Here is a 25,847-nt window from a genome sequence, read left to right as displayed (position 1 = left end):
AGGAGTGGTTATACTTTTTAATTGTTTTAAATAATGGAAATATTGCTTATTCAAAATATGCAATGCATTTAAGAGGAAATAAAAGGAGTGGTTATTGGAAATGTTTAAAGAATTTGTCTTCTAGTGCAAAGAAAAAAATGTAACATAAGGAGAGGGTAAAGATGTTTTTGTCTTTCTTTTGGAAAGAAAAGTTTTATATCTGAGTTACCACATATACAAGTGACGGAAGAAAATCTAGTTTTAATGGAGCATCTAGAACCCCAAAGTAAAAAACCTTGTTAGTTTCATTATTCCACTTAAAGTTATGATAACAAGTCTTTTTTTTCCTTCACTTTTAGTAACAAAACAAAGTTAGTTTAACCATAAATCTTGAGTGATGATAACAAAGAATACACTGATGACTGAGGATGTACCATAATGCTACTTGTTGCTAATAAATAGTTTGATTTTTTTTTCAAACTTAATTCTTTTCAGTTTCTAAAGGTACTTATCTGAAGGAAGATCAAGCGATGGGATTTTAGACAAATAATGACAGTATTTCTCAGAAGAGATTTTAGACAAATAATGACAGTATTTCTCAGAAGACACTGACATTTTTTGTTAAATTATGTCTCTCCTAATAACATTAACTTCTTGGAAATTAAAGACCAAGTATACGTGAAGCAATAGGGCATTTCTAAGGGCACCAATAAAAAAAATACCTCCTTTGCCCACAGGGTTAATTAGTACACACTGTACAAACATACTGGCAAGCATATATGACTCAGCCATGCACAATAGTAGTTGTTTGTAAAATACAAAGTGTTTAAGAACAACAAATTCTGCAGCACACTTCTGATGTCCAAGCGCCCTAGAGCGCACCTCCTGTGAACCCCCTGAAGATAACCAGACTTCTAAAAAGAGCACAAATTACAAAGTCATGCAAATAATGGAAAAGACAGTTTCAAAATAAAGTCTACTCCAACAACTAAAAATTAGCCATGAAGACTAACAAAGATGAAAATAAAAAAAGGAAAATCATATCCACTTAAACACAAATGTCCTGTATAGAGAAAACCAAGCCTAACTGCCCTAGTGCCATTGCCACATGCTCTACACATGGCAGAGTATGATGTATTTGTTTTATAATGATAATCTAAGTCACCAAAAATAGATCAATTTCTTTACTATTTCCTAGTCTTTTAAAATGCCATCTCTCTTGAAGTTAGGTTATGGGGAATCCTTATGGCAGGAGAAAGAACTGCTAAAAAACGGAAGACAATGGAGACAGCAATTTAAGGATGATGTCACTAGTTACCATTGCAAACCAACATTTATAGAAAGCCCTTTAAGTACTAGGAATACAGCTCATAAAATCCAAGATGGTTATGACCAGCTTTATAATACAATACTTTCTTTACTAGACTTCCCATCCCCACCATTTCTTTACTAGACTTCCCATCCCCACCAAATCTATGATCATTAACTACTTCCCCTTAAATAAGCAGTCAGAATCTATAGTACCACATCAAATATCTGACTATGGATTAGCCTTTCAGAGTAGAGTATAATTTCATTTGATATATTAAAAAAAAAATCTAAAGAAAATAAGCAAAAATTATATTAGGGTCACCTAAATAGGTTAAATCTATTCGATATCACAATTATATGGAAAAATTCAGGTAACTAGTCTCCTTTCAACCACCTTTTACAATTTAATAATGAAATAATGAAAAAATATATTCTGAAATGATACTTAAAGTTATTTAAGACAAGATTTCTAGAATGAGATAAACGTCTAACTCATTTGAAACTAAACCAGAAAGCAACTGAAAGAAATAATCTGATTTACTAACATCAGTCTATTTTGGGCTCCAAACAGCTTGGGAGATGAAGACTGGATTTGTGGGAAGACAGTTAGTGGGTCAATGGAAGAAACCTAGAAGAGGACCTGTATCTCACAATGGCTCTAGCCTTGAGTGACCTAGGGATGTTTCCCAGGGCCCAGATCTTCATTTTGTTAATAATAATCCCTGCCACCTATGCTGTATATGAATAAACTGGGGGAGTCTGGAGGGACAAGAAGCAAAAGAGAATAGGCCCAAGGATGAAACAACTCTGGAAGTTCCACAAATTGCACAAAGTGAGCCCTACAGTCAGGCAATCAAATCAAGTGTAACAGATCTGACTCCAGATCTCATTCTTATCAGTTTATTCCCTCTTCTAATCAGTTGCTAAAATGTGCCAATTCTTTGATCTTGAACCTTACTTATCAGTTAGTAAGGATTGTGCTAATTGACCTCTATGGTCCAATTTCAATTATAAAATCTTATCCTATTTTTAAATACTCAAAAAGAGTAAATTATTTCATATTTACTAAATACCTCGTCCTGTTTTAACATCAAATAAATAATATTTTCATATCTATGCCAGCCTCCAAATTATAGTTCTTAGACTGCTGATCATCTATTTTGTAAATAAAATTTTATCATAACATAGCTACAATACTTAAAGATTAAACATGTGGGTTTCACATTACAAAAGTAGAGCTGAGCTGTTGCCAAAGTGCTTTTATGGTCCTTAGGAAAGTCTGTCAACCTCTGATCAAGTCTAAATACTTAAGGACAGAGCATTAAAGCAATTTCTATTTTCATATGTGTTTATAATAGTTACAAAAAAATCCCACTAGTAATTCTATGAACAGAGCACAGTTTTCTTCTCTGTTTCTAAGTCAGAGTGAGCTGGGCCAAGAGTCAAATACCTCCATCATGCTTCCCAAACTGGAAAGTATGCTTTCTTCTGGCTGCCTACCAAAGGCAGTAGCAAAAATCAATTACATGTTCCCTTTTCCACTTGTAATGCTTGAGTCCTAATCTCAGTTCCCTCTGAATGTGGCATTTTTAGGAGAAGGAGTCTTGACAGGCTCTAATCCAACTGGTGGCCTTATAAAAAGAACAAGCAGCATACAGACAAGTGTACAAGGAAGACACAAGAAAAAGGTGGTGGGGATCTACACACAAAGGAGAAGAGCTCTAGAACAAATTCTCTCAGAGTCCCCAGAAGGAACCTTTCCTGCCAACACTGTGCATAGATTTCTGGCTTCCTGAGTTTTGAGAAAATTAATTTCTGTTGCTATTTAGGTAACTCAAGTTGTGGTGCTTTGTTCTGGCAGCCCCAGCAAAGCAGTGCCTGTCACTGTAGGCCGTCAATGGTCATTTCCCTTATGACCAATTCTTAATACAAGAAAAATAAGATTCGCACTTTCTACAAAAAGCCAGCCAAATCAAATTCTGACTAATGCCCTCCACAATACAAATTCACTAATTATTAAATTTAACCATGCTGGGGGCAAGGGAATATGTGTGTGTGTGTGTGTGTGTGTATGTATGTATGTATGTATGTATATGTATATGTATATAAATGGGAATAGTCTGATGTACTGCTAAACCTAAGATTTTAAATATAAGCAAGAAATCAACTTTAAGTGGATAGAAGACTTGGACAGAAGACCTGAAAACATAAAATATATAGAGGAAAACATTGGTATAGCACAAGATTCAGTAATGTCTTTTTGAGGATTTGTCCCCAATAGCAAAGAAAACAAAAGAGGATGTAAACAACTGGGAGTACGTTAAACTAAAAAGCTCTGCACAGTGAAAGAACTAAAACAAAGAAACACCCTACTGAATGGGAGAAAATATTTGCACACCATATAATGGCAAGAGACTGAGGTCAAAGATGTCCAAAAAAAAAAAGCAAGCAGACCAATCAAAGGGCAGAAACATTACGCAGGCACTTCTCCCAAGACACACAGTTGGTCAAGAAATATGAAAAAATGCTCATCATCAGGGAAAACAACGAGAGACTAGGTCACACCTGTGAGAACGGCCCACACCAAAAACTAGAAACAGCAAATACTGGCGAGAATATGAAGAAAATGGAACTCTCTTATGCTGTTGGTGGGAGTATAGACTGTTTCAGCCACTAAGGGAAGCAATGTGGATGGTCCTCAAAAGATTAAAAATTGATGGACCTTATGACCCAGAAATTCCATTTTAGCCATCCACCCAGAGAAATTCCATTTTAGCCATCCAGCCAGTGCACAAAAGCACTATTTTGAAAGGAAATTTGCACTTTCATGTTTACTGCAGCACTATTTACAACAGCTAAGCTATGGAACTAATCTTAAGTGCCCCCAAAACAGATGAATGGATCAACAATATGTGGTTTATACACAATGGAATGTTAGATAGCAGTAAAAAAAGATAAACTCAATCCGTCTGAAGCAACATGGATAAAGCACAAAGGGATTATGGTAAGCGAAATAAGCTATGGGGACAAAGGTAAATACTAGATGGTGTCATTTATATGTAGAATATAGAAAAATCAAACACAGGGTAAGACAAAGACACTTTAAAATCAATCCTTGAAAGCTGCCCCAGAACTGAAGCATCCAGAGGGGAAGGATGAGAACGGGTGGGAGAGCATACAGTGGACTATGTGGAGATGGCAGGAGCTCTGCTCTGGTAGTGCTGTGGTATGGTGACTTTACCTGATGGGGGAGGGCCTATAATTCCAAAACACTAAAAACAATTAAACTAATGATACTTCATTGAAGATTATCATTCAGCAAATAGTTACTGAACTATTATTACATGCCAGGCAGAGAGCAAGGAAGGAATAGCTTCCATAAAAGTGTATGTAGGTAGCCAGAAAACTTAATCCTTACCGAAATTCAACAAAAGCCACTACCTATACAAATCTTAAGTACCACATTTTCTACATAGGTGGGAGTCAGAGGGTGCTGCACAGAGAAGAGGGAGCTAAAAAGAACAGAAGAAAAGTCCAGATTTTATCACAGTTTAGCCTATATAGACTTTGTATTCTGACAGCCTGGGTTTGAATTCTGGCTGTAGTTTTTATTAACAGCCCAATTTTCAATTATTAAATCTCAAATGTCCAAGTTTCCTTATCTATAATACCAACATTAACAGGGTAAGATGAAAGAGTTAAATGGTATGTGACAGCAAGCAGATTTTTAAGTTTTATATATTTATGCACACAATAACTGGGCTACAGGCCAGAGGTGGGGTGTGTGTGTGTGTGTGTGTGTGTGTGTGTGTGTGTGTGTGTGTGTGTGTGTGTGTGATGATCCACCAGAGACACCGTGAGGAACAGAACAGGCAGAATAACTAAAATGCAGAGGAACAGCAGGTGGGATAGGAGAAGTCTGCCATGCCATGTGGGTCATCTCCATGGCTGGGATCAAACTCATGGCACAGTGGTATAGGTAGTTTCAAGGGCTGCACTTTAAACCCTTGTGCCACCAGGGAGGTATTTCTTATTATTTTTCCCTGGTCGACAACAACTGAAATTAATCCCACTAGACTCCAGTGTTATTATAGATTGTTATCTATAGTAATTGCTTATTTGACTACATGCCAAAAATTATACTTCCAACTCACATATTTTCAAGTTGCATCATGTACAAATATTTGATTTCCAATATCTGGACTATAGGTTAAAGAGAATGAGTAGTTCTACTTTAAAGGAAAAAAAAATCAAATATAAGAGAACAGGAAGAAAACACCAATTTTAATGCAAAGAGGAAACCGTTAAACCACAAACCAAACTAAGAGAATTTCTACCAAATACAACAAATTCTGTACAAAAATGAGGAAGGATCTAAGCCAAGCATTTTCTTCAGATCCTGGCAAGGTGACTGAGTCTTCTAAAGGAGAATGTGGGTATATGTAGTCACCTATCGCTTTCTCTCCTATTAATGTATTTTTTAGATTATCAAAAACTGTGTGGGTAATTCATAGGGAAAACTCTCTATAGAACTCTAAATTCATAATACAGAAGAATAAGGTGTAATGGTAATAAAGGAAGTACCAAAGAGTAATCTATTACCCAGCTGGAGGTGAAGGATAAGAATCAATACAAAAATTACTATCAAAGAACCTATGACCTAAGAATCCAGTCACATCAAATAGTACAAATAGTGCATCAAGAACTAAAGGAAGCTATATCCAGCTGCAAGAAAAAACAGGTTTAGGTAGAGTTTTGCTCCTTGAAGAAACAACCCTAACTGTGTGCTCATTCTTTACCCTCACTATTCTTTAGCAAACAATTGTTCTGGAGACAAGCATATTCCTAAAAATATATTAGAATCAGAAAGGATCCAGCTTAGGATAGAGCAAAAATATATGAGAGCTGAGAAATTTGAGTGAAATACAGTTATAGTAGATATACTTGAAAGAAATGATCCTAATAAGAACTTCACAGAAATTAAGCTCTGAAAAGAGAACTGAAAAGAGTTGCAATAAAGAAGAAACCTAAACAAGGACTAAGAGAGAAGAGGTAAGACAATGAAAAGAGATGAGGGTCAGCAGGTTTACAAATGAGAAAAGGAACATAAAATAGTCACAAGTTTAGAAACAACAAAAGCAGAATAAGAATTAAACATAATCAAGAATCTGACATTAATAATCAGAGTAAATCTTTTTAATTTTTAATTAATAATAATTAATAATCAGAGTAAATCTTTAAAATCCTAAAATGGACTATGTTAATCCATTACCCCCAGTTTTCGACATCACAGTAAGGGTCAAAGTCTACCATGACCTGAAATCCTTACACACAAACTGTGTCCTTGCGACCTCTGTGCTTCAACTTCTATTACTCTTGTCACTGGCCTTCAACCTGTTACCAACTTATGGTGCTTATTCTTTCTCAAGTATCTGTATGATATACAAATCTTGTTTGCTGGTTTCTTTCAGTTATCTGCTCAAATATCCTATCATTGAATCCTTTCCTGATAATTAAATATATAAAACACTAACACTTCCCCGCCCCCACACCTGTCTATCTCTACCTTACTACAAAGTGAATTCTATGAGCTTGTGGATCTCATCCATTTTATTCCTTGCTTTACCCATACCACCTACTGCCTGAAATGCTCATTAAATCTTTGATGAATGAATGAAAAACAGATATAAGAAAAATAATCTAAAAGTGAATGGAAAACACAAAGTTAAAATCAGAGAAAATCTGACAAAATTAGATGAAGAGCCAACTGAGATATTACTGGGAGAAAATACATTAAAATAAAAACATTTAAAATTTTAATGGGAGCTAAAACTGAAATAAAAATTTGAAAGTGCACATTTAACATGCTATCCCAGAAAATATAATCAATAGACTTAACCTAGTATTGAACTTCAGAGATAAAGGACTGAATCCTGCAGGCATTCAGACAGAAGAGTGACCATGGAGGTTGAGGGAATAGGAGCAAAGGAAATGCTAACAAACACTTGATCTACTTTAGAAGACACTAGAGTTACAGCTATAAAGCTGAGAGGTAAAAACATAAATCAAGAATTTTACAACTAGTCAGTCTACCTTTCAGTTAAAAAAGACAACAGCTCCAAATAAATAAAATACCAGAGAACATGATGTCCATGAACTCCTACTGAAAGTATAAAAACAAAACCTGTTTGATGATTATGCCTGTTCAACCAAGAGAAAATTAAAATTTGAGAACAGAGAAGAAATGGATAAGGACAAGTTATGTGGCAATTATAAAATAACAGATAAGCTAGTAATTCTTGATAATGAAAACACCAGCATGAAATAAATTAAAGAACACATAGGTGTATGTGTTTCCTAATTTCCCATAAGATAAGGGCATAAAAATTGAATCATTTAACATGTAAAGATAAGCTTCTATTGAATGATCAACCTTTTTATATTCTTCATTTATCATTTTAGAGAAACATTTTTAAAGCATTTTCAATTTTTTAAAAATAGATTTATTTATGTATACAAGAGCTGGGGTGTAAGCTAGAGGTACAGGGGAAGGGAGTGAAAGGATTCACCAGAGACAGAGTGGAAAGCAGAGCAGGCAGATCTACCCAAACACACTGCTAAGAGGAGCAGCGGGAGAGACAGAGGCAGTCAGCTGCGCCATGTGGGTCCACTCCCTGGACAGAGATCAAAGCCATGCTTGCAGTGGCTGTGGATAGCTTCACAGTGCTGAGACAACCCCTTGCACCACCAGGGAGGCCACAATATTTAGAAAAATATTTTAGGAACAAATGAATTTATCATAAAATAATCTTGCCAATGATACCAAAAAAGTTTCAAAAATTCTAAATTATAGTCATTTACTGAATGTCCATACTGAACTATATCTCAACTTTCACATAATGCAAGAGTTAGGGATTACTTTACATTGTTTAGTTTTTTTAAGATTATACCAGTTAAGGTTAACCTAATCACTATTATAACATGTCTCTGGAACTTAATATGAAAGGCAAGATAAATCTACTAAAATTTTTTACACTAACATTTTTCATTACTTTGAAGAAATTAGACTAATTTTGTTGCCAACTTTTCTTTTTCATTTACTTGTCTTCTTTACCTAGGCAACTAATCAAGTCTAACATCTAGGTCAATTCTAACTTATGGCTTGCTAAAAACTCATCCAATATGTTAAAAGGTTGTTTTGATGGATCCAGAATTTGAACTTAGGGTTATGGGTATCAGTGCATCTAGTATGGCCCTCAGAACCATGGTGAACTAATCAACTTTAAGTAGAACCCCTAAATGACTACTGTAGAAACTTACAAGTTCTACATATATTTTTGAAGACTGTTTAAAACTACTCTTTCTGATTTTTTAGGTTTATTAAGATACAGTTGTCACACATACATATTGCTTTAAGGTATATATACAACATATATGATCACTACAGTAACTTTAACTAATTATATTACCTAATAGTAAACAGCATTTTCTTATGAAAAAAGCCTTTAAGATCTACTTTCTTAACCAATTTCAAATATACAATATGCATCGTTAATTACAGTCACCAGGCTGCTCATTCTATCTTCAGAAAATCCTTACTTCTCCATCTCCATTCTCACGTCCATTAAAGACTTAGGAAACTGAGACCAAAATGTGAACAAATTTCTGAAAAGGAGAGCTTCTAAGCTTATATTATCATATATTAATCTACCAAGTCTTCACTCAGAGCCAATTCTGTATTCAATATGTTCCAAGTAGAAGAATTAAGTTAGGAGGCCTGAGTTTATACTACAGTGGAAGAGACTAAGTGGGGAAAAATGAGTAAAATGAGTAAATGAGCTGAGGAAATACCAGCTCAAAGACTCATAGATGGAAGGAGGCCTGGAGCATCATAAGAGTGTGAGCAAAAATGGTATACTTTGGTAGGAAGCAAAGTCAAAAGAAATTTGGAACAGAAAAATCTTGTACAGTTTGAGGTGAAACTCGATTTTTTATTGTGAGAACTGTGAACAATGAAATTCATTTAGAACTTTACTTTTCCTTTGGAAAAAAAAAAACTATTACCTAATAGAGCTGTTGAAATATAGTGTTTTTCAAAGACAAGCTGAAATAGCTTTTTTATATATGTGTGATCCTTAATTTTATAAGTGATTTTTACTTGAATTAGTAATTATCTTATTTCAAAGCTGACATCTGATACCATTATACTCATAAGGCTCACCTACCACACTAACAAAGTCATTTGTTAGTCATTCTTCCAGAAGCAACTAAAACTCGTTGATGCAAACGTTCATTTTAAATGAATAGATTAAGTCAAATTGAACATTTGTAAAGCATCTCCTTAGTATAAAAGTCAAAATGGGAAAAAGTTTCCTCCATGTTGAACCACATAATCTTTATGTCAAAAATGAAAATCAATGAATAGAATAAATACCATGTAATTTAAAAAAAAAAAAAAAAGGTGCAGCAGAATTCTTACCCCAAATCCTGCCATTAAACTACTTGGAACTGTATTCCATTTTTTTTTAAGATTTATTATTTATTTATGCATACAGAACTGGGGTACAGGCCAGAGGTGCAGGGGTAGTGAGAGGACTCAGAGTCAGGGTGGGGAGCAGAACAGGCAGATTGACGAAGCAAACTGCTGAGGGGAGCAGTGGGTGAGACAAGAGAGGGCCTGCCACGCTATATGGGTCACCTCCCGGGCCAGGGAGCAAATTTATGCTGCAGTGGCTGTAGACAGTTCATAGTGCTGCATTTTAACATCATGAGCCACCAGGGAGGCCCCTACAACAAAAATATTTCTAATTCTGTTTGCTTAAGTTAGGACTATGGACAGTATGACTACAATAAATCTGTAAAAATCACTTTCTATATACTGTTAAGTTTTAAACAGTATTAAAAGAAGTTAACAATTTAGTAGAATTTCCTAAAAAGTATTTTTGTAGGCACTCAAACAGAATTAGATAAATGCTATTTTAAGACAGAAACTACTGGCATCACCTTCAAAATATAGCTACAATAATACCATCTCTTACCCCCTTTCACTATTGCCTTTGGTCTGAACCACCATAACCTCCACTTTGAAACTTAATTGTCTCTGATTAACTTCTATGGTTTAAGAGTGTACTGTGGATATTCTATACCATACCATGCCGTATCCTATAAAATGCTCATCCCACTCCATTATCCTGATGTTTTTATTTTTCATAGCATATATCACTTTCTAACATAAGTGACTAACATTTACCTTCGTTTGTTCTCTAAGTTCCCTAACAGACTCTGACCCATAATTAACATCTGTAGACTAAATTTTAGTTAAGCAAATATGAATAGCTAATTACATTTGATAAAAATTATGAGAAACATATTCATGATGTGTAATGTACAGAGCTTACCATACCAGATAAAATAAGCAGTTCAATGATTTCTGCATCTCCAAGATAGGCAGCAGCGTGCAGTGGAGTTCTCTTTTCATTGTCCTATCATAAGAAGGAAAAGGTAGAAAATAAGTTTTAATATAAAGTCAATTTTAATGTACTTTAAAGCAGAAAGAAAGCATTACACACTACCAACTTATTACTTCCGCAACTCTAGTCTAGAATGTAGTTCTCACTGACAGGATAAAAGAAAAGTCTAAATTAAATCTATCCTTAAAGTAAAGAATAAAGTAAAGAATAAAATTAAAAACTAAGATAAGACATAGCTTCTTAGATTGTTTAAAAATGCCCATGCTGCTGACATATGCAGGCAAATTTCATAGCAACTAACTCTCCAATATATTTTCACAATTTTACAGTTTAGAACTACCTAATTAAACAAACACAACAAACCTTTATCAACCAAGAGGTTGCTTATCAAAAATTCCACATAGTAAGAGAAAATTATCTCTAAAATTTGAAATTATTGTTTAAAATATTTTTAAGTTTTTTCTTAAAATTCCTGACAATATTGGGCCCTCCCTGGTGGCGCAGTGGGTTAAAGCACTGCGCTAAGAAGCTGAAGCCACTTCCGCATGAGTTTGATCCCCGCCTGCCCCAGAGGTGACCACATGGCGCGGCAGACCTCTCCTGACCCACCCGATGCTCCCCTCAGCAGTGGACTTCGTCAATCTGCCTGTTCTGCTCCCCGCTCTGTCTCTGGTGACCCCTCTCACCCCCCTCTGTATCTCTGGCCTGTACCCCAGTTTTGTATGAATAAATAAATCTTTAAAAAAAATTCTCGACAATACTGTTTTTGGCTCTAAAATATATTATCTTTTGAAATAGCAAAAAAAACAAACAAACAAAAAAAGCAAACAAAAAACCCAGTCACCCAAATCTTCCTCCAGGAAGAGGGAACTACATCTAAGAAGGTTCTCCAATTTGAGAAACACACACTCAGGGATGTTTAATTTATATTTACACTTCAGCTAAAGTTAGAATACAGTATTGCTGATTTAGCAGCATCTGAGAAAGCTACTCAGAAAAATAAGGAATTTATTTAGAAATTTAAATCAAATTTTTACATATATTTTTATAACACTGCTAATTGTGTTCCCCCTTGTCTATAGGGAATAAAGTTTTAGCGGGTTAGTTATCCACTTAACAAGAGAATACACTCCAAACCAGCCTTGAACTTCTGTTACTTAGTGTGGCCCAACAACAGGTGAGTAGAAATAGGTACAAGTTTGCAAAACTGAGCCAGCTTTGACTATGCAGGGGTAGGTCAGTATCTTAGAAGACTGTCAAGATCTTGGAGAAGAAAGTTGCCCCACCAACTCCCAGTCTTATTATTAAGAGAAATTAATTTTAAATTAAGTATTGTAGTTTGAGGTCTTCAACTTATTAGTATACCAGTAAGGTATTTAAGATTTAAAAACATGAAAACATCTACTTCACTTTGTAATAATTTTCTGTTTTGGCAATGCCCTGAAGTACTCTAAGAAAGGATAATTAGACCACTGAGAATAAGGAAGAAAAATGGCAGTGAAAAAAGGGGCTAAAACTATTTATGGGGGCCCTCCCTGGTGGCGCACCGGGTTAAAGCGCAGCACTGAGAATCTAAAGCCGCTTCCACATGAGTTCGATTCCCGCCTGCCCAGGAGGTGACCACATGGTGTGGCAGACCTCTCCTGACCCGCCCGCTGCTCCCCTCAGCAGTGTACTTCGTCAGTCTGCCTGTTCTGTTCCCCGCTCTGTCTCTGGTGAAGCCTCTCACCGCTCCTGAGCCTCTGGCCTGTACCCCAGTTCTGTATGCACAAATAAATAAATCTTTAAAAAAAAAAAAAAAAACTATGGGAAGTCCAAATGCAGCTTAAATATAGTACAGATATAGTATAAAGATGAGTCTAACATGTTATCACTAGTCTCTTCATAGGCTTCTTTATAATTTTCATATACTTGTGATGTACTTTTTTTTGTCCTATTAATAGTGACAGGTGCTCCAGTAAGAGGATGCCAATATAGTAGCTAACTGATTTGTTTAGTGACAAATCTTTTTAACCACAATCTCCATAAGACCATGTTTTTTTTATTTGATTATATGCTCCAGCAAATAAAACTTGGCACAGAAATTACTCAACAAATAGTTACTAAAAAAGCTAATGCAAAATCACTCTATCAGGTTTTATTCAAAGCTGAGTCTTCGTCATTTCAATAAAGGATCCGTGTTTTTCAGTGTTGTTCATCAACACAGTAAATTTCCCTAGAGTATTTAAATATGATCAGACCTCTTCAAATTGAGAAATATATCTATTGCACAGGATAAATCACACATCAGCACACATACAAAGTGAGTCATTTAAGTGTGTGAGATTTCTGGAATTCTATGACTCAATGCCTTATATCCTATTCATGTTATTTTATGACTGATAAACATAGTTTTTTTTCCCTCCATAAATCAAACTAAAGACAAAATAGGGAACAAATTGGTTTTCTTTTGAAAAGAGAAAAAAGTAACACACTCATCATATTTTACATTACTACCGTTAAGTCCACATATATGGCGATATAATATTTAATATTCCCTTCAGTAAATATGTTAAAATAAAAAACCTATCTCCTCACACACAGTAACTCCATTTCAAGGAAGTTTTTCTTAAAAATATCCCTACATGTGTGCAAAGTTAAGTTTTATTGATCATCATAAAGCAAAATGCTAGAAAAACAATTTATATGACTATCAATAGGGGAAAGGCTATCTAAAATTATGAGACAAGAAGGTCTTAATGAATCCTTTATTTAGCTCTCATTATTCTCTACTTTCTGAGTGAAACTAATGGTTAGGTACAAAACACATTTTTACTATTAGATCACCACTAATAAGCTCACGTACTTTTGTCCCATACATGGTACATATTTAATTAAACACGCAAAATTAAATTATATTACTTAATGGGTCTGATGACAAAATTATAAAAGAAATCTAAGAAGTTAGATATAGTGACTACATTGCAGGACTGAAGAAAACAGCTCTCAACATAAAGTGAGCATAAAGGGTACTTTTTTTTTTTTTTTTAAAGATTTATTTATTTGTGCATACAGAACTGGGGTACAGGCCAGAGGCTCAGGGGTGGTGAGAGGCTTCACCAGAGACAGAGTGGGGAGCAGAACAGGCAGATCGACAAAATACACTGCTAAGGGGAGCAGCGGGCGGGTCAGGAGGGGTCTGCCACGTCATGTGGTCACCTCCGGGGCAGGCGGGAATCGAACTCATGCGGAAGCGGCTTTAGATTCTCAGTGTTGTGCTTTAACCCGCTACGCCACCAGGGAGGGCCGCATAAAGGGTACTTCTAAGGTGCTAGCAATGTTTTGTCTCTTATTCAGGCAGTGGATACAATTAAGTAACCCAAATTAGCCTGTATTTGTTTTACATATTTTAAGTATGTTAGGTTTTAAAATTTAAAAAAACTGAAAGGAAAAAAATAGGACCAGCGGGTTAATTTTTTCTAAAACAACAATTAAAATTAATGTTAACTAAAATAAAATACATTAAAAAATTGACAGGAGACACAGGTTGTGACACTGTATGTCAGCTAAGGGACAGTGTTGTTGGTTTGGCAAGTTTTGTTCAAATGCAGTGAAAAGTCACCTGAAAAATGAAAATGAAGGTTACTTATCCTTGCACTCACTTCCTTCCTGCAATTACATATTTGAATCAAAAAATGAATACAGAAATTTTATTAAGAGATTTGCAGAAGACAATCTTTAAACTCAAATGAAAACACTTATATTAATGTAAAATAGCTTTTTATGTAAACAAAATCCAAACTACAAACTGCATATATTTATCTTCCATAACAATTACAATGACTTGCCATTAACATTCTGTAACTGATACTTCTCCTGTCCAAAGAGAAATGGATTCTAAATGATATCTTGAGCTTCTACAAACATAAGCTTCCAATCATTTGATAAGTATTCAAATCACTGATTCACTATAAAAACTTCCAAAGGAAAAATGGTACCTAATTAGTTTTAAATACTTATCCAATTTATATATTTTACTCTAAATACCAGTAAGATCTGAAAAACTCAAGGTCGTATTCACTTTCAAATTAGATCACCTAAAATTATGTAGTTCATAAAATACAAAATATTTTCTTTGTTAATACATGAGTTGGGGTGAACTGTTATAAGAGTCAGAGAATTTCCACTCCCTAAATCTAATATAAGTATTTGGTTTACACACAATTACTAATGTGTCACTGCTACAAGTGCCACTGCTCTGGCAGCTGCAAAGTAAGGCCCTTACTCTCATCACCACTTAGGAGGCCATTCGCAACGCTAAGTGGCAGCCTCCAGTATTCCTTCACTCCTGAGGTTTCTCTTACTCTTGTATTATGTGGTCAGCAAACGCAAACTTTACTTTTTACTGATGATGATTTAGATAATGATACAATAGTAGTCATTCTCTAGGTTTTCAGTGAAATGCAAATGTCTATAAACTTTATTAAATGCATTCCCTAGAAGCAAATTCTGCTCATCAGCATTTAGCACAATATGGGAGGCAGTCCTTTTAACAGAACAGAGCAGAACAGGCCCCTTTCTAGTTGTCCCTTCAAAGTCAACACTCTGAGACAGTCCGCAGAAAGCTGCAAAGATGAAGTCTCATGTCATGAAAGAATACTGCCTTTGTCTACATGTATGGCGAATGCATATCCTTTTTCTTTTTTGTGAGTGGTTTAAGCAATACTGATGGAGAGTCAAGGCGAATGATTGGTTTGAAGGAGCCAGTCTTGTTTAACGGCACTTGAGTAACAGTTCCTACCTAATCAAAACCAAAACAACTTCCCTCCTTCTTTAATGGCCCAGGCACTCACAAACAAAAAGTTAATCTGTGGGCATCTATTAGGCTAACATGATAATCCCCAGAGGACCAACAAAGGTACTGAGAGATATTAAGCCTGTATTAGATATTAAGCCTGTATTAATTTTCTACGGTGTATAACAAATCATCAAAAGTTAAGCAGTTTAAAACAAGAAACACTGTTGGTTCACAGTTCTGCAGACAGAAGTCTAGATACGGTGTGGCTGGATTCCCTGCTTAGAATCTCTCATAAAACTGTGTGCTCAGCAAAAGTTGTAAAGAAAAATCTGCTTCTAATCAGGCAAAATTCAGTCAATGAGATGCTTCTCAATGTTTACACAGAGCTGTATGTACTTTAACAGGCATATTACACTAAGCTGAGGAGAGAGTTAACAGTATGGGGCAAACACAAGTGTTAGAATTCTCAGGACAGAGCAAGAGTGAGAAGAGAGAATCCCAAAGATATGCAGACTATCCCTCTGCATTCTCAGCTGAATGGTGAACAGGACAGCTGTATAAGTCTACCACCTGGACTGGCCAAAAGAACCATCCAAAAATAGTGTTTCTCAATCTTCTTTTCCCTCATCACCTTGCCCAGGGCCGGTTTAAGTATTTTTTCCCATGAAATTTCGACACCACTGTGTATCTAAATACTGTGGCTCTCTGAAGGGCCACAAATTACTGTAATATGTACAATTTTTTTTTCACATACCCATTCCAAAGAAGCAATTTTTGCCTAGTTGGAGGGGTAACAACCTCAAAGGATTAGAGGAAAGTATATTCTAGAGGGAATGGCACATGTTACCTACGCAGGGAATAGCATCCTATTCTCAACAGCTAAGATGGGAAAACTTACACCTGTATCATTGGGTGCGTAGAAAAATCTTACTTCAGTAGTTGAGAATGTCTCTTTGAAATTAAGAGATTTGAATAACCTAGATATCTTACTTCAGTAGTAGAGAAATGTCTCTTTGAAATTAAGAGATTTAAATAACCTAGATAAGTAGAAAGGCACAACTCGTTGATGGACCAGAAAGTTCAATGTGGTTATTACTATGTTAATTTTAGCCAAAATGACCTACAGAGCAACACAATTCCACTATCTTTTTATCCCCTAGAAACTGACATGCTGATTCTAGAATTCATATGTAAAGGATTTACACTAGTACAATTTAGAAAAAGAAAAAAAGTTGGTGATTTCAAGACTCAGTGTAACACAATAATATCGGAAGTATAGTACTGGCATTAAGCAAAACAAATACATCTCTGGAACATTAAGAACCCAGAAACAGATTAACACGCATATGGAAAGCTGAATTTTGATAAAGATACAAAGGCAATTCAGTGAAGTCTTTTCAACAAGTATTTTCCCAATTGGATATACCTACATATAAAAAGTGACTTAATATATATTGTATCATGCACAAATATTAACTCAAAGCAGGTTACAGGTTTAAATATTAAGTTTAAAACTATAAAACTTCTAGAAGGTATTAAAAAAAAAAACCTGTGACACCAAGACAGACTTTTAATAGATAGATACAACACCAAAATCAAAGATAAATTGGACATTGGCAATTTAAAATTTCTGTTCTCCCAGAACACTCTTAATAGAATGCTAACACTGCCACAAGATTAAGGACTTGTATCTAGTATATACCAAAATAACTCTCAAAACTCAAGGTGGAGGCCCTCCCTGGTGGCGCAGCGGGTTAAAGCACAGCACTGAGAAGCTAAAGCTACTTCCGCATGAGTTAAATTCCCACCTGCCCCAGAGGTGACCACATGGTGTGGCAGACCTCTCCTGACCTGCCCGCTGCTCCCCTCAGCAGTGTACTTTGTAGATCTGCCTGTTCTGCTCCCCACTCTGTCTCTGGTGAATTGGTGTGGCAGACCTCTCCTGACCTGCCCGCTGCTCCCCTCAGCAGTGTACTTTGTAGATCTGCCTGTTCTGCTCCCCACTCTGTCTCTGGTGAAGCCTCTCACCGCCCCTGAGCCTCTGGTCTGTACCCCAGTTCTGTATGAATAAAGAAATCTTTAAAAAAAAAAAAAAAAACTCAAGGGGGAAAAAAAGTAGCAAAAAACATTAAAAAGACATTTTCTCCCAAAGATGACAGATTGCCAAGAAGTACAAAATGCTAAATATCATTGCTTATTACATAAATACATATGAAAACCACATAGGAAAATATATCTATTAAAGTATTTAAGATTGGAAGACTATCATACTAAATACTGCTGAAGATGTAGAAAAACAGGAATTTGCATACCCTGTTGGTGGAAATATATAATGGTATAATCAGTTTGGATACAGTTGGCAACTTCTTAAAAAGTTATACCTACCATTAGGTCCAATTATGCCACTATGACATATTTATCCAAGAGAAAGGAGGGCATACACTCATACAAAGACTTGTGCTCAAAGGTTCTCACTGGCTTTAAGTGCATCAGCTGAAAAAGAGTAACTCAAATGCCTACCAAGAAGTGAGATGACAAATCATACCCATCAATACAATGGAATATTGCACACCAAAAGTTATGAATGAATACATGCTACAACATGGATATATCTTAACAGCCATGTAAGATATATTTTTCATATATCCATGAAAAAAGCTAGACAAAAAGAGGGTAATATTGTATGACTGACTACATTTCATAAAGTGCTAGAAAATTCAAAATAATATATAATGACAAAGCAGATGAGATATTACAGGCAAATGGAATCATGAGCGATGGGAATATTAACTTTTCTAGATGGATGTGATGTTTTCAGAGGTGTACATGATGCAAAAACTTAGGAAATCCTGTACTTCAGATCTATGCAATTTCTTGTGTATCAACTGTACTTCAATAAAACTTTAAAAAAAAAATAGGCTTAGGTGCTGAAACCCATCCAATTAATTAGTAACTTCAGCTCTGCCTTAAATTTAAAACATAAATTATGATGTAACTCTAACCATCATGACTTACTTATAAGCATAGAAATCACCCGCATTATTTGCAAGTATTCATTGTATGTATTAAAAAATAGCAGTGTTTAACTTCTATCAGAAATTTGCACATATATCCACTAAAATTGCTACAAGGACAGTTAATCTATGTGGAAGTTTGGTAACATGTTTAAATAGTTCATAATACAAATCTTATACAATTTTTGCTTGTCCACTGAAGTAGTTTTTGTTTGGTAAAAAGCTACCATTTATTAAAATGACCCAAATGCCTTCTAAGAGGCTGATTAAGTAAATTATATCATAAATATACAATGTAAAAACTATGTCAATATAAAGAAAAGTAAAGAAGCTCTCTCTATAATAATATAACACCAAAAAGTATAGTGGCTGAAAAAAAGATGCAGAGCACATACTCAATAAAAACTAACTGATGGAATAAAAAACTAAGTCACCATCAGTATCTAGCTGCAGAAACAGGTGGTTTCAATGGGTCCTTAGTTGTGGAAGATTATCCTAAAAGCCATGTAGTAGCCATGTGTAGTCACAATACATATAACATACTCATTTATTTCTGAAGGAAAAGTGAAAATCTGAGATTGGAATCTAGTAGCGCTAGAAATAGAACAGGAAAAAGCAAGCATGAAATAAATGTATTATTTCTAGGCAAACCCTAGGGAAACTACAGGGAAATTTTCTCCCAGGTGGAAGCAGGAGGTGGTTTATTTCTCATCTTTTCCCCTCATTCTACTCCATGTTCCATGGAAGCAAGCCGAACATTGTGTGGGAATACAAAATGAGTCTGAAGAGTTTTAAGCTCTAATACTAGCTACTGTGCACAGCTTCAGAAGATCATGTACACACATAGTCTTAAGACAGAAAGTGCATATAACCACAAGTAATGAGTGAGGAGGTTTAAAGAGCTAAGGAATAGTAACAGCTTGGTATACTGACAAACAGCAGAAGTGACATGTGGCCAGAAGAAAAGATTTGTTGACTAGCAAAGCACATCTTGCCAATTTCCAGAAAGGACTAGAGAACACTGAAGAATGGGGGGAAGTAGTTCATGTAACCTGTGGAAACATGGGGTTTATTGTAAAGTATTTTTGCAGTAGTGAAAACTAACTGCTTTGTGACCTGTGTGTGTACGTGTCTATGTATACATTTGTTGATCACTTCATCTGACAAAGTGAATATCAAGTATTTCTTGAAAATTTAAAAGATGTTAATAATTTGAAAGAATAATTTGGCAAACTAATCCCAAAATGGCAAAATAAATAAATGGCAAAATAAATCCAAATTGAGAAATCAATTAAATACACAAGGAGATATCTGCAAAATATTAATTACATGATGCAGGCAAGATCTTTCTTAACTCTTTACTTTAAAACACTCATAATCCAAGTATTCCTCTGTTTTAAACACTAAACTAGTAGATAGCTGAATTATAATTAATCTTTGTTTGATACTACTTTGAATGACACTTTTCTCCTATTAACAAATATGCTATTAAGGGAGGTCTGAGTATTCATTCTTTTTTGTCACACAGTACTATAAAGCTCCTTCTTCATCTAACTTAACTTTTTTATTTTTTCTGTAAGTTTGTTACTTCAATCATTTTTAGGCAATCAAAGAATCTTCTAAAAAACAAGTCCTCTTAGACCACTCAAATGGTCCCCCGTTATTCGTTACTATGAAAGTGCTGACATAGAAGCAATATAATCAATAAAAATTAGTTTCTATTCTTGCCCCAAGAGATGAATCAGGAGTGAAAAGTGGTCACTGTCTGAAGTAAAATCTAATTGTATTCTACCACCTTTGCTAGTAAGATGGACTTACAGTAGGCTTGAAACAAATGGAACCCCAGGGCAAGTTTTATGATGCTTTTAACAAACTTTAAAATTATAAAAATCCCCTCCAATTCAGGGGGGCCTCCTTCAAGGGGTTAAGTCTCAGCACTATGACGCTACTGGCAGTGACTACAGCATGAGTTTGGTTCCCGGCCAGGGAGCTGACCCACATGGTGCAGCAGACCTCTTCCTGTTGTCCCTTAACAGTGTTATTTCAGTAGATCTGCCTGTTCTGCTCCCCACTCTGTCTCTGGTGAATCCCCTCACCTCTGGCGTACATCCCAGTTCTTGCATACATAAATAAATCTTTTTAAAAAATCCTCTCAAATTCTAAAAGTCACAAGAGATCTAAAAATAATCACAAAACTTGCCAAGTGTCTGTATATTTGAAGTACTAACCTTGCTTTTAGTTCTATCCCAAGCTTTAGAGCAAAGGAACAATAAGCTAGGAGATTTTAAGAAATGTTGATTATTCTGTGTATATATTCAAAGAAAACAGAAACATTAACTTCAAGTGATATATGCGTACTCCCAAGTTCAATACAGCATTATTTACAATAGCCAAGATCTGGAAACAATTAGGCATCCATCAATGGATGAATGGATAAGGGAAATTTAGTATTTATGAATGTGTACGTATGTACATATACACACACAATATAATTATTCAGTCATAAAAAATAATGAAAATTTACCACTTTTAATAATACTGATGGATCTTGAAGGCATTTTACTAAGTGAAGTAAACATATGATCTCACTTAAGAGATTTATGCCCCTACCCCTTCCACCAAGTTCATAGATACAGGAAGTAGAATGGTGATTGTTAGAGACATGGAATGGGGTGGGCAAGGTGGATAAAGGGAATATATAGTTCCAATTATAAAATTAGTCCTGAGATGTACTGTGTAGCATGATAGTTAGTAATACTGTAATACAAAATAAAAGTTGTTACAAGAGTAACTCTTAAAAGTTTTCATATTACTGAAAAATTACATGGTGATAAAATATTACATTTGGCCCTCCCTGGTGGCACAGTGGGTTAGAGCACAGCACTAAGAAGCTAAAGCCACTTCCACATGAGTTCAATTCCCGCCTGCCCCGGAAGTGACCACGTGGCGCCACAGACCTCTCCTGACCTGCCCACTGCTCCCCTCAGCAGCGTACTTCGTCGAATGGCAGCAGTTATAAACAGTTAAAAGATCAAAAAAACAAAAAGACTCTATAAAAGTAGGAAAGAAGAGGCTAAAAAACCATAAATCTTGAGGTTGATGTGTTACACATACACAGCAACAATAATGGCATCTCAGCAGAATAAACTGATGTACAGCATAAATTTCAAATTTATTTTAATTTAGGATAATTTGATTAATAGAGGATAAGGTGATCTGAAAAGCAGTGCTCTTTATAGTAACGATATATGGTGCTGGAGAAATTTACTTATGTAAGGTTGGTTATAGTCCAAACTTTCTCACCACGGTAAGATCTGTTAGTACCATAATAAAAAAATTCTTTAAACTTCTCAAATTAAAGTTAAACAGAACAGAAAGCCATTTTCTTTTCATAAGTCTATACACCCTTGTAACTATTTCTGCCCTGTGAAAAGTAAACTGTCCAGAACACCCCCAATTACATACAGAAGCCATGTAAAAAAAACCCTTTACTAGATGCACATGTTGCCAATAAACACAAACTTAAGCAACTGACATTGTAAGGTTTGAGGGAAAAAATGTAGTAATAGCATTTGGTTCATTACCTAATGTTAGAATGAACTATTAATTAAAAATTCAAATATTTGGATTTGAATTTTAAAAAAGGGCAAAGAAATACTTTCAATATCTACTTAACATCAAGTGGTCACAGTATTATTTTTAAGAAAAACAGAAGAAAAGTGAGTTAGAGATCAGTTTGCAGAGGATGTTTGTAAGAACTACAATCATTTCTAGGTCATCTTTTTTGTTGTTGCTAAAAGCAATTTCATTAATCATGACCCTTCCACCCCACTAATTCAGAGGATTGAATTGTGTATGAAAAATATACTTAACTTTTTCCAGTAAAAATACACATTAATAAATGTTATGCTATAGTAAATTATATATTTTAAGCCTCAATTTAGTAAATTAAAGAAACTCTCGGCCATTGGAGGGACACAGACAGAGAAGATAAACCAACTTTTTCTTAAACTGTCCCTCACATCAGACCTGAACACTAAATCAACTATATCCCTAAGTTTGGAGACTTCAAATAATATGTCTTTCTTTAGTGACAGACTCAAACAGACAGATCTTTATGTATAATTCTTACCATGATTACTTCTGGAAAGCATATATGATCTTATAATCAAGTCAGATACATTTATAAACTTAATAGAAATGCCTTAATAGAACCATCCTTTGAAGTGCACACTGAAATACTTAACAGAAAGTTTCATGACTTTTGCAACTTACTTTCAAATGGGACTCAGCAAAAAACATAAATGTGTGTAATATATAAAAAGCTGTGTATATATGAGACACAATTTCAAATGTGGCAAAATATTGCTATTGCTAGATCTAAGTGAGGAGTGTAAGAGAGAATAATTTAAATTTTCTGTAAAAAATTTAAAAATAAAAAGTTGGGAGGAACAAAGGCCACTCATTGCCTCCTTGTTTTTCTTTTGTGCTTTGGTTATTACCCTGAATATATAGCCAGCCTTTCCTTTTTGCCTTAAGACCCTTCTGTCCTAATTTAATATGACTGCAATAGAACTCTGTTGTCTTTTAAACAAAAATTATAATTCTAAGAAATAGTTTTTAAAAATAGGATTAAAGACTGGTATCAGTGAATTTATTGTTTTACCTGAAAGTTAACATCTTCTTTCTTAAATATTAGTGCTCGAACTTCATCAGGATCTCCGTTAAATATAGCCTGCACCAGTGATGGCTAAAATACAAGAAAGTAATAAAAGCATTAATCAGACCACATGGATGACTGTAAAGATGTTTCTATATCACTTTTAAATTAAAAATGTTTCTTTCCTATAGCAACAAGCATTTGGTTACATTAACAAGAATTTTCATGAAGTCAAATCATATGAAATTAAACAAGATTCCTTTTTAGGAAAGAAAGCAGTCCTAATTTAAAAAAAAAAATCAATTCAGCATAGCCAAAAATGAGGTAGTAAACAAAATCAATTTTATTTTTCTATTAGTAGAAAATTTTTGGTTTATATATGGTAAAAAGAAAATCTTTTCCACCTATAAGTGTGACATCTCAACATCTATTTGTGGGGCAAAATTTGTTAAACAGGCGGTTCCCAGCATATGCTGAGGCCCAACAAGGAATGCCTCCTAGGAAAGTCTGAGGTCAGCATTATGTGTATAAAAACAAGTTCAAAGAAAGCGTATCTTATAACTTATGAAAATCACTTCTATTCAAAGACCAAAATACCGATACCTGAATAACATGAAGAGGGAAACAAGTACATTTCTAAATATAACAAATTTCTTAAGACATAGCTGCTCTGATAAGGTATCATATTATACTAGCCAAAAAGTCCTCTGACAAGAGCAATAAAAATAAGATTAAAGATGAAGTTTGATTCGTTTTAACATAACATACCAAAAATCATTAAAGAAAAGTATTTCTGATATTTCTGGCATTAGGTAATCTTTCCTAAAATACAGAGTTCATTCTTATACGTTAGCTTTTGAAACCACAAAATGAAAACAGAAGTGTGGTTGCTATAGTCACTATTTTCAAAAGTATTTTTGAAGTCTTTTTAAAAGATTAAGAAGTCTGAAATAGTATCTAGACATCTGATAAAGTTTAAAAACTGGAATTGTGCATTTTATATATAAGTAATATACCTTACTTATAAACCTGTGTTATTTTAATTTGGGTTTTTAATGAAACTAGGGGAAACTGATTATCCTTAGAAACAAACAAAAAAAAATTTACCCTACTAGAGCAGTAGTAGAGACATATAAACTCTCATATCTTACCAATACATTTCCAGAAGGTGGAGAATATAGGGGTTTATTTTCCTGTGGCAATTTAGAAATGAATGCAGGAGATTCATCTTCTACCTCCTCCAAAACAACAATACACACTCGACTCATTCGCTCTTTTAAAATACTAAATTCCAAGCTATGTGATAAAAGTCACAGTTGAAAGAGCAAAAATAGTTTTTTCTCCTCTGTACAATACTTAGAATCATTCTCTGAACAGAGCAGCTGTTTTATTTTTTGAAGTACTATAATAAAAATTAAAGTTTAAAACTACCGCTGTATAACTGAAAACTTTCTAAAACAACAAAATACTATTATTTTCTGCCGGTTTGTTGAAGTACTTAAAAGAAATTTCCCATTAAGATATTAGTAACTAAAAGCAAGTTCAGTACAAGCTCATTTAAAAGTATTTTTCCCTACCAAAACAGTCTATTGCACTACTATCTCTCAAAAATTTACTTGCATAAAAAACACTGTAGTTGTGGGTCTCAACACCACATGAAGAAAATGATATGAGAAACAACTGCTGTGACAGAAATGATTACAGCTCTCTCCACTCTTGCCTGCAAGGTCATATAGTTACCAGTAGCTAGCTTGCTTATAACTGAAATAAAAAACAAAATCTCACTATTCTGTTCCACTTCTAATTAATCTTCATTTCTTCAGCTTCACTGGTTTAATCAGATACTATCCAGAGGAAAAAAATACATCTAGGATTCAGCACAAATTCTGAAACGAAGCTCAGAGGTTGACAATTCTTTCTGTGTTTGGGGAAAGAAAAAAACAACACTCTGCATTAATAGCAAAGCTGCAGTACATTTACATGCGATGAGTCAGACCATGAAAGACAATAGGACTCTTGGTATTAGAACACAGCTTGATTAATCCAGATATCCCAAATAATTGAAGAAACACAGATAGCTTTATTCCCATCGATAGCACAAGCAAGGCAGAGCGTTCATTCCTTCTCCATCAGGCAGTTGTCTATAGCTGCTCCAGTGCAAGGGCACAGGCACCAGGCAGAAATGGTGTTAGCAGAGAATCCCAATAAAACAGGCAGGTTGCGAAGGAATTAGAAGGCATTTGAGCTCAAGTTACTGCTTCAGGCTTTTCATTTTAAAAGATATGGGGGGGGGGGAACCCCAGCAGTTTATCATTCCAGTGTTTCCTTTGAACTCCACGTGAATACAGCTTCCATTAAATAGTCTTCATTCAGAGGAAAAAACAGCAGACTGTGCATCTTCTTTGAGCCAACTACTTTATTCAATCGTCTGCCTCTGTGCCAATAGTTTCCTTCCACTCTGAAAACCGCTACAGTTATCCTTTTCAGTAGATATCGGAAGCCTTCCTGTTCCTTAGATGATCTTGCAAAATGCCACTTACACCTCCAAATGAGTAGGTCCTTAAAATTATCTATAGAACCTCAGGATCCGCTGCATAGAAGCATTCCAACTGAGCAACAGTCTGAACAGCAGAGAC

At 34.9% G+C, this 25,847-nt stretch overlaps 1 protein-coding gene across 2 annotated transcripts in view; it reads right to left on the bottom strand.

Annotated features, from left to right (window-relative positions):
- ANKRD28 (ankyrin repeat domain 28) overlaps window positions 1-24,924 on the bottom strand; it is a 78,593-nt gene extending 53,669 nt beyond the window's left edge. The window contains exons 1-3 of one of the 2 annotated variants that reach the window (XM_004692298.2): window positions 24,363-24,924; window positions 23,218-23,301; window positions 10,694-10,772 (exon numbers count right to left, since the gene is read on the bottom strand). In XM_004692298.2, the coding sequence (XP_004692355.1) occupies window positions 10,694-10,772; window positions 23,218-23,301; window positions 24,363-24,479 (280 nt within the window). In that variant the 5' untranslated portion in view covers window positions 24,480-24,924. Of the gene's footprint in view, window positions 1-10,693; window positions 10,773-23,217; window positions 23,304-24,362 lie in introns of those variants that run through there. The other variant, XM_012732184.1, reaches the window with a different exon arrangement.
- Between the last annotated feature and the right edge of the window lie 923 nt (window positions 24,925-25,847).

Source organism: Condylura cristata, unplaced genomic scaffold (genome assembly GCF_000260355.1).
Source record: "Condylura cristata isolate star-nosed mole 26May11 unplaced genomic scaffold, ConCri1.0 scaffold00033, whole genome shotgun sequence".
Lineage (NCBI taxonomy): Eukaryota > Metazoa > Chordata > Mammalia > Eulipotyphla > Talpidae > Condylura > Condylura cristata.
The sequence above is the reverse complement of the archived record's forward strand: the minus strand, read 5'-3'. Positions and strand labels throughout refer to the sequence as shown.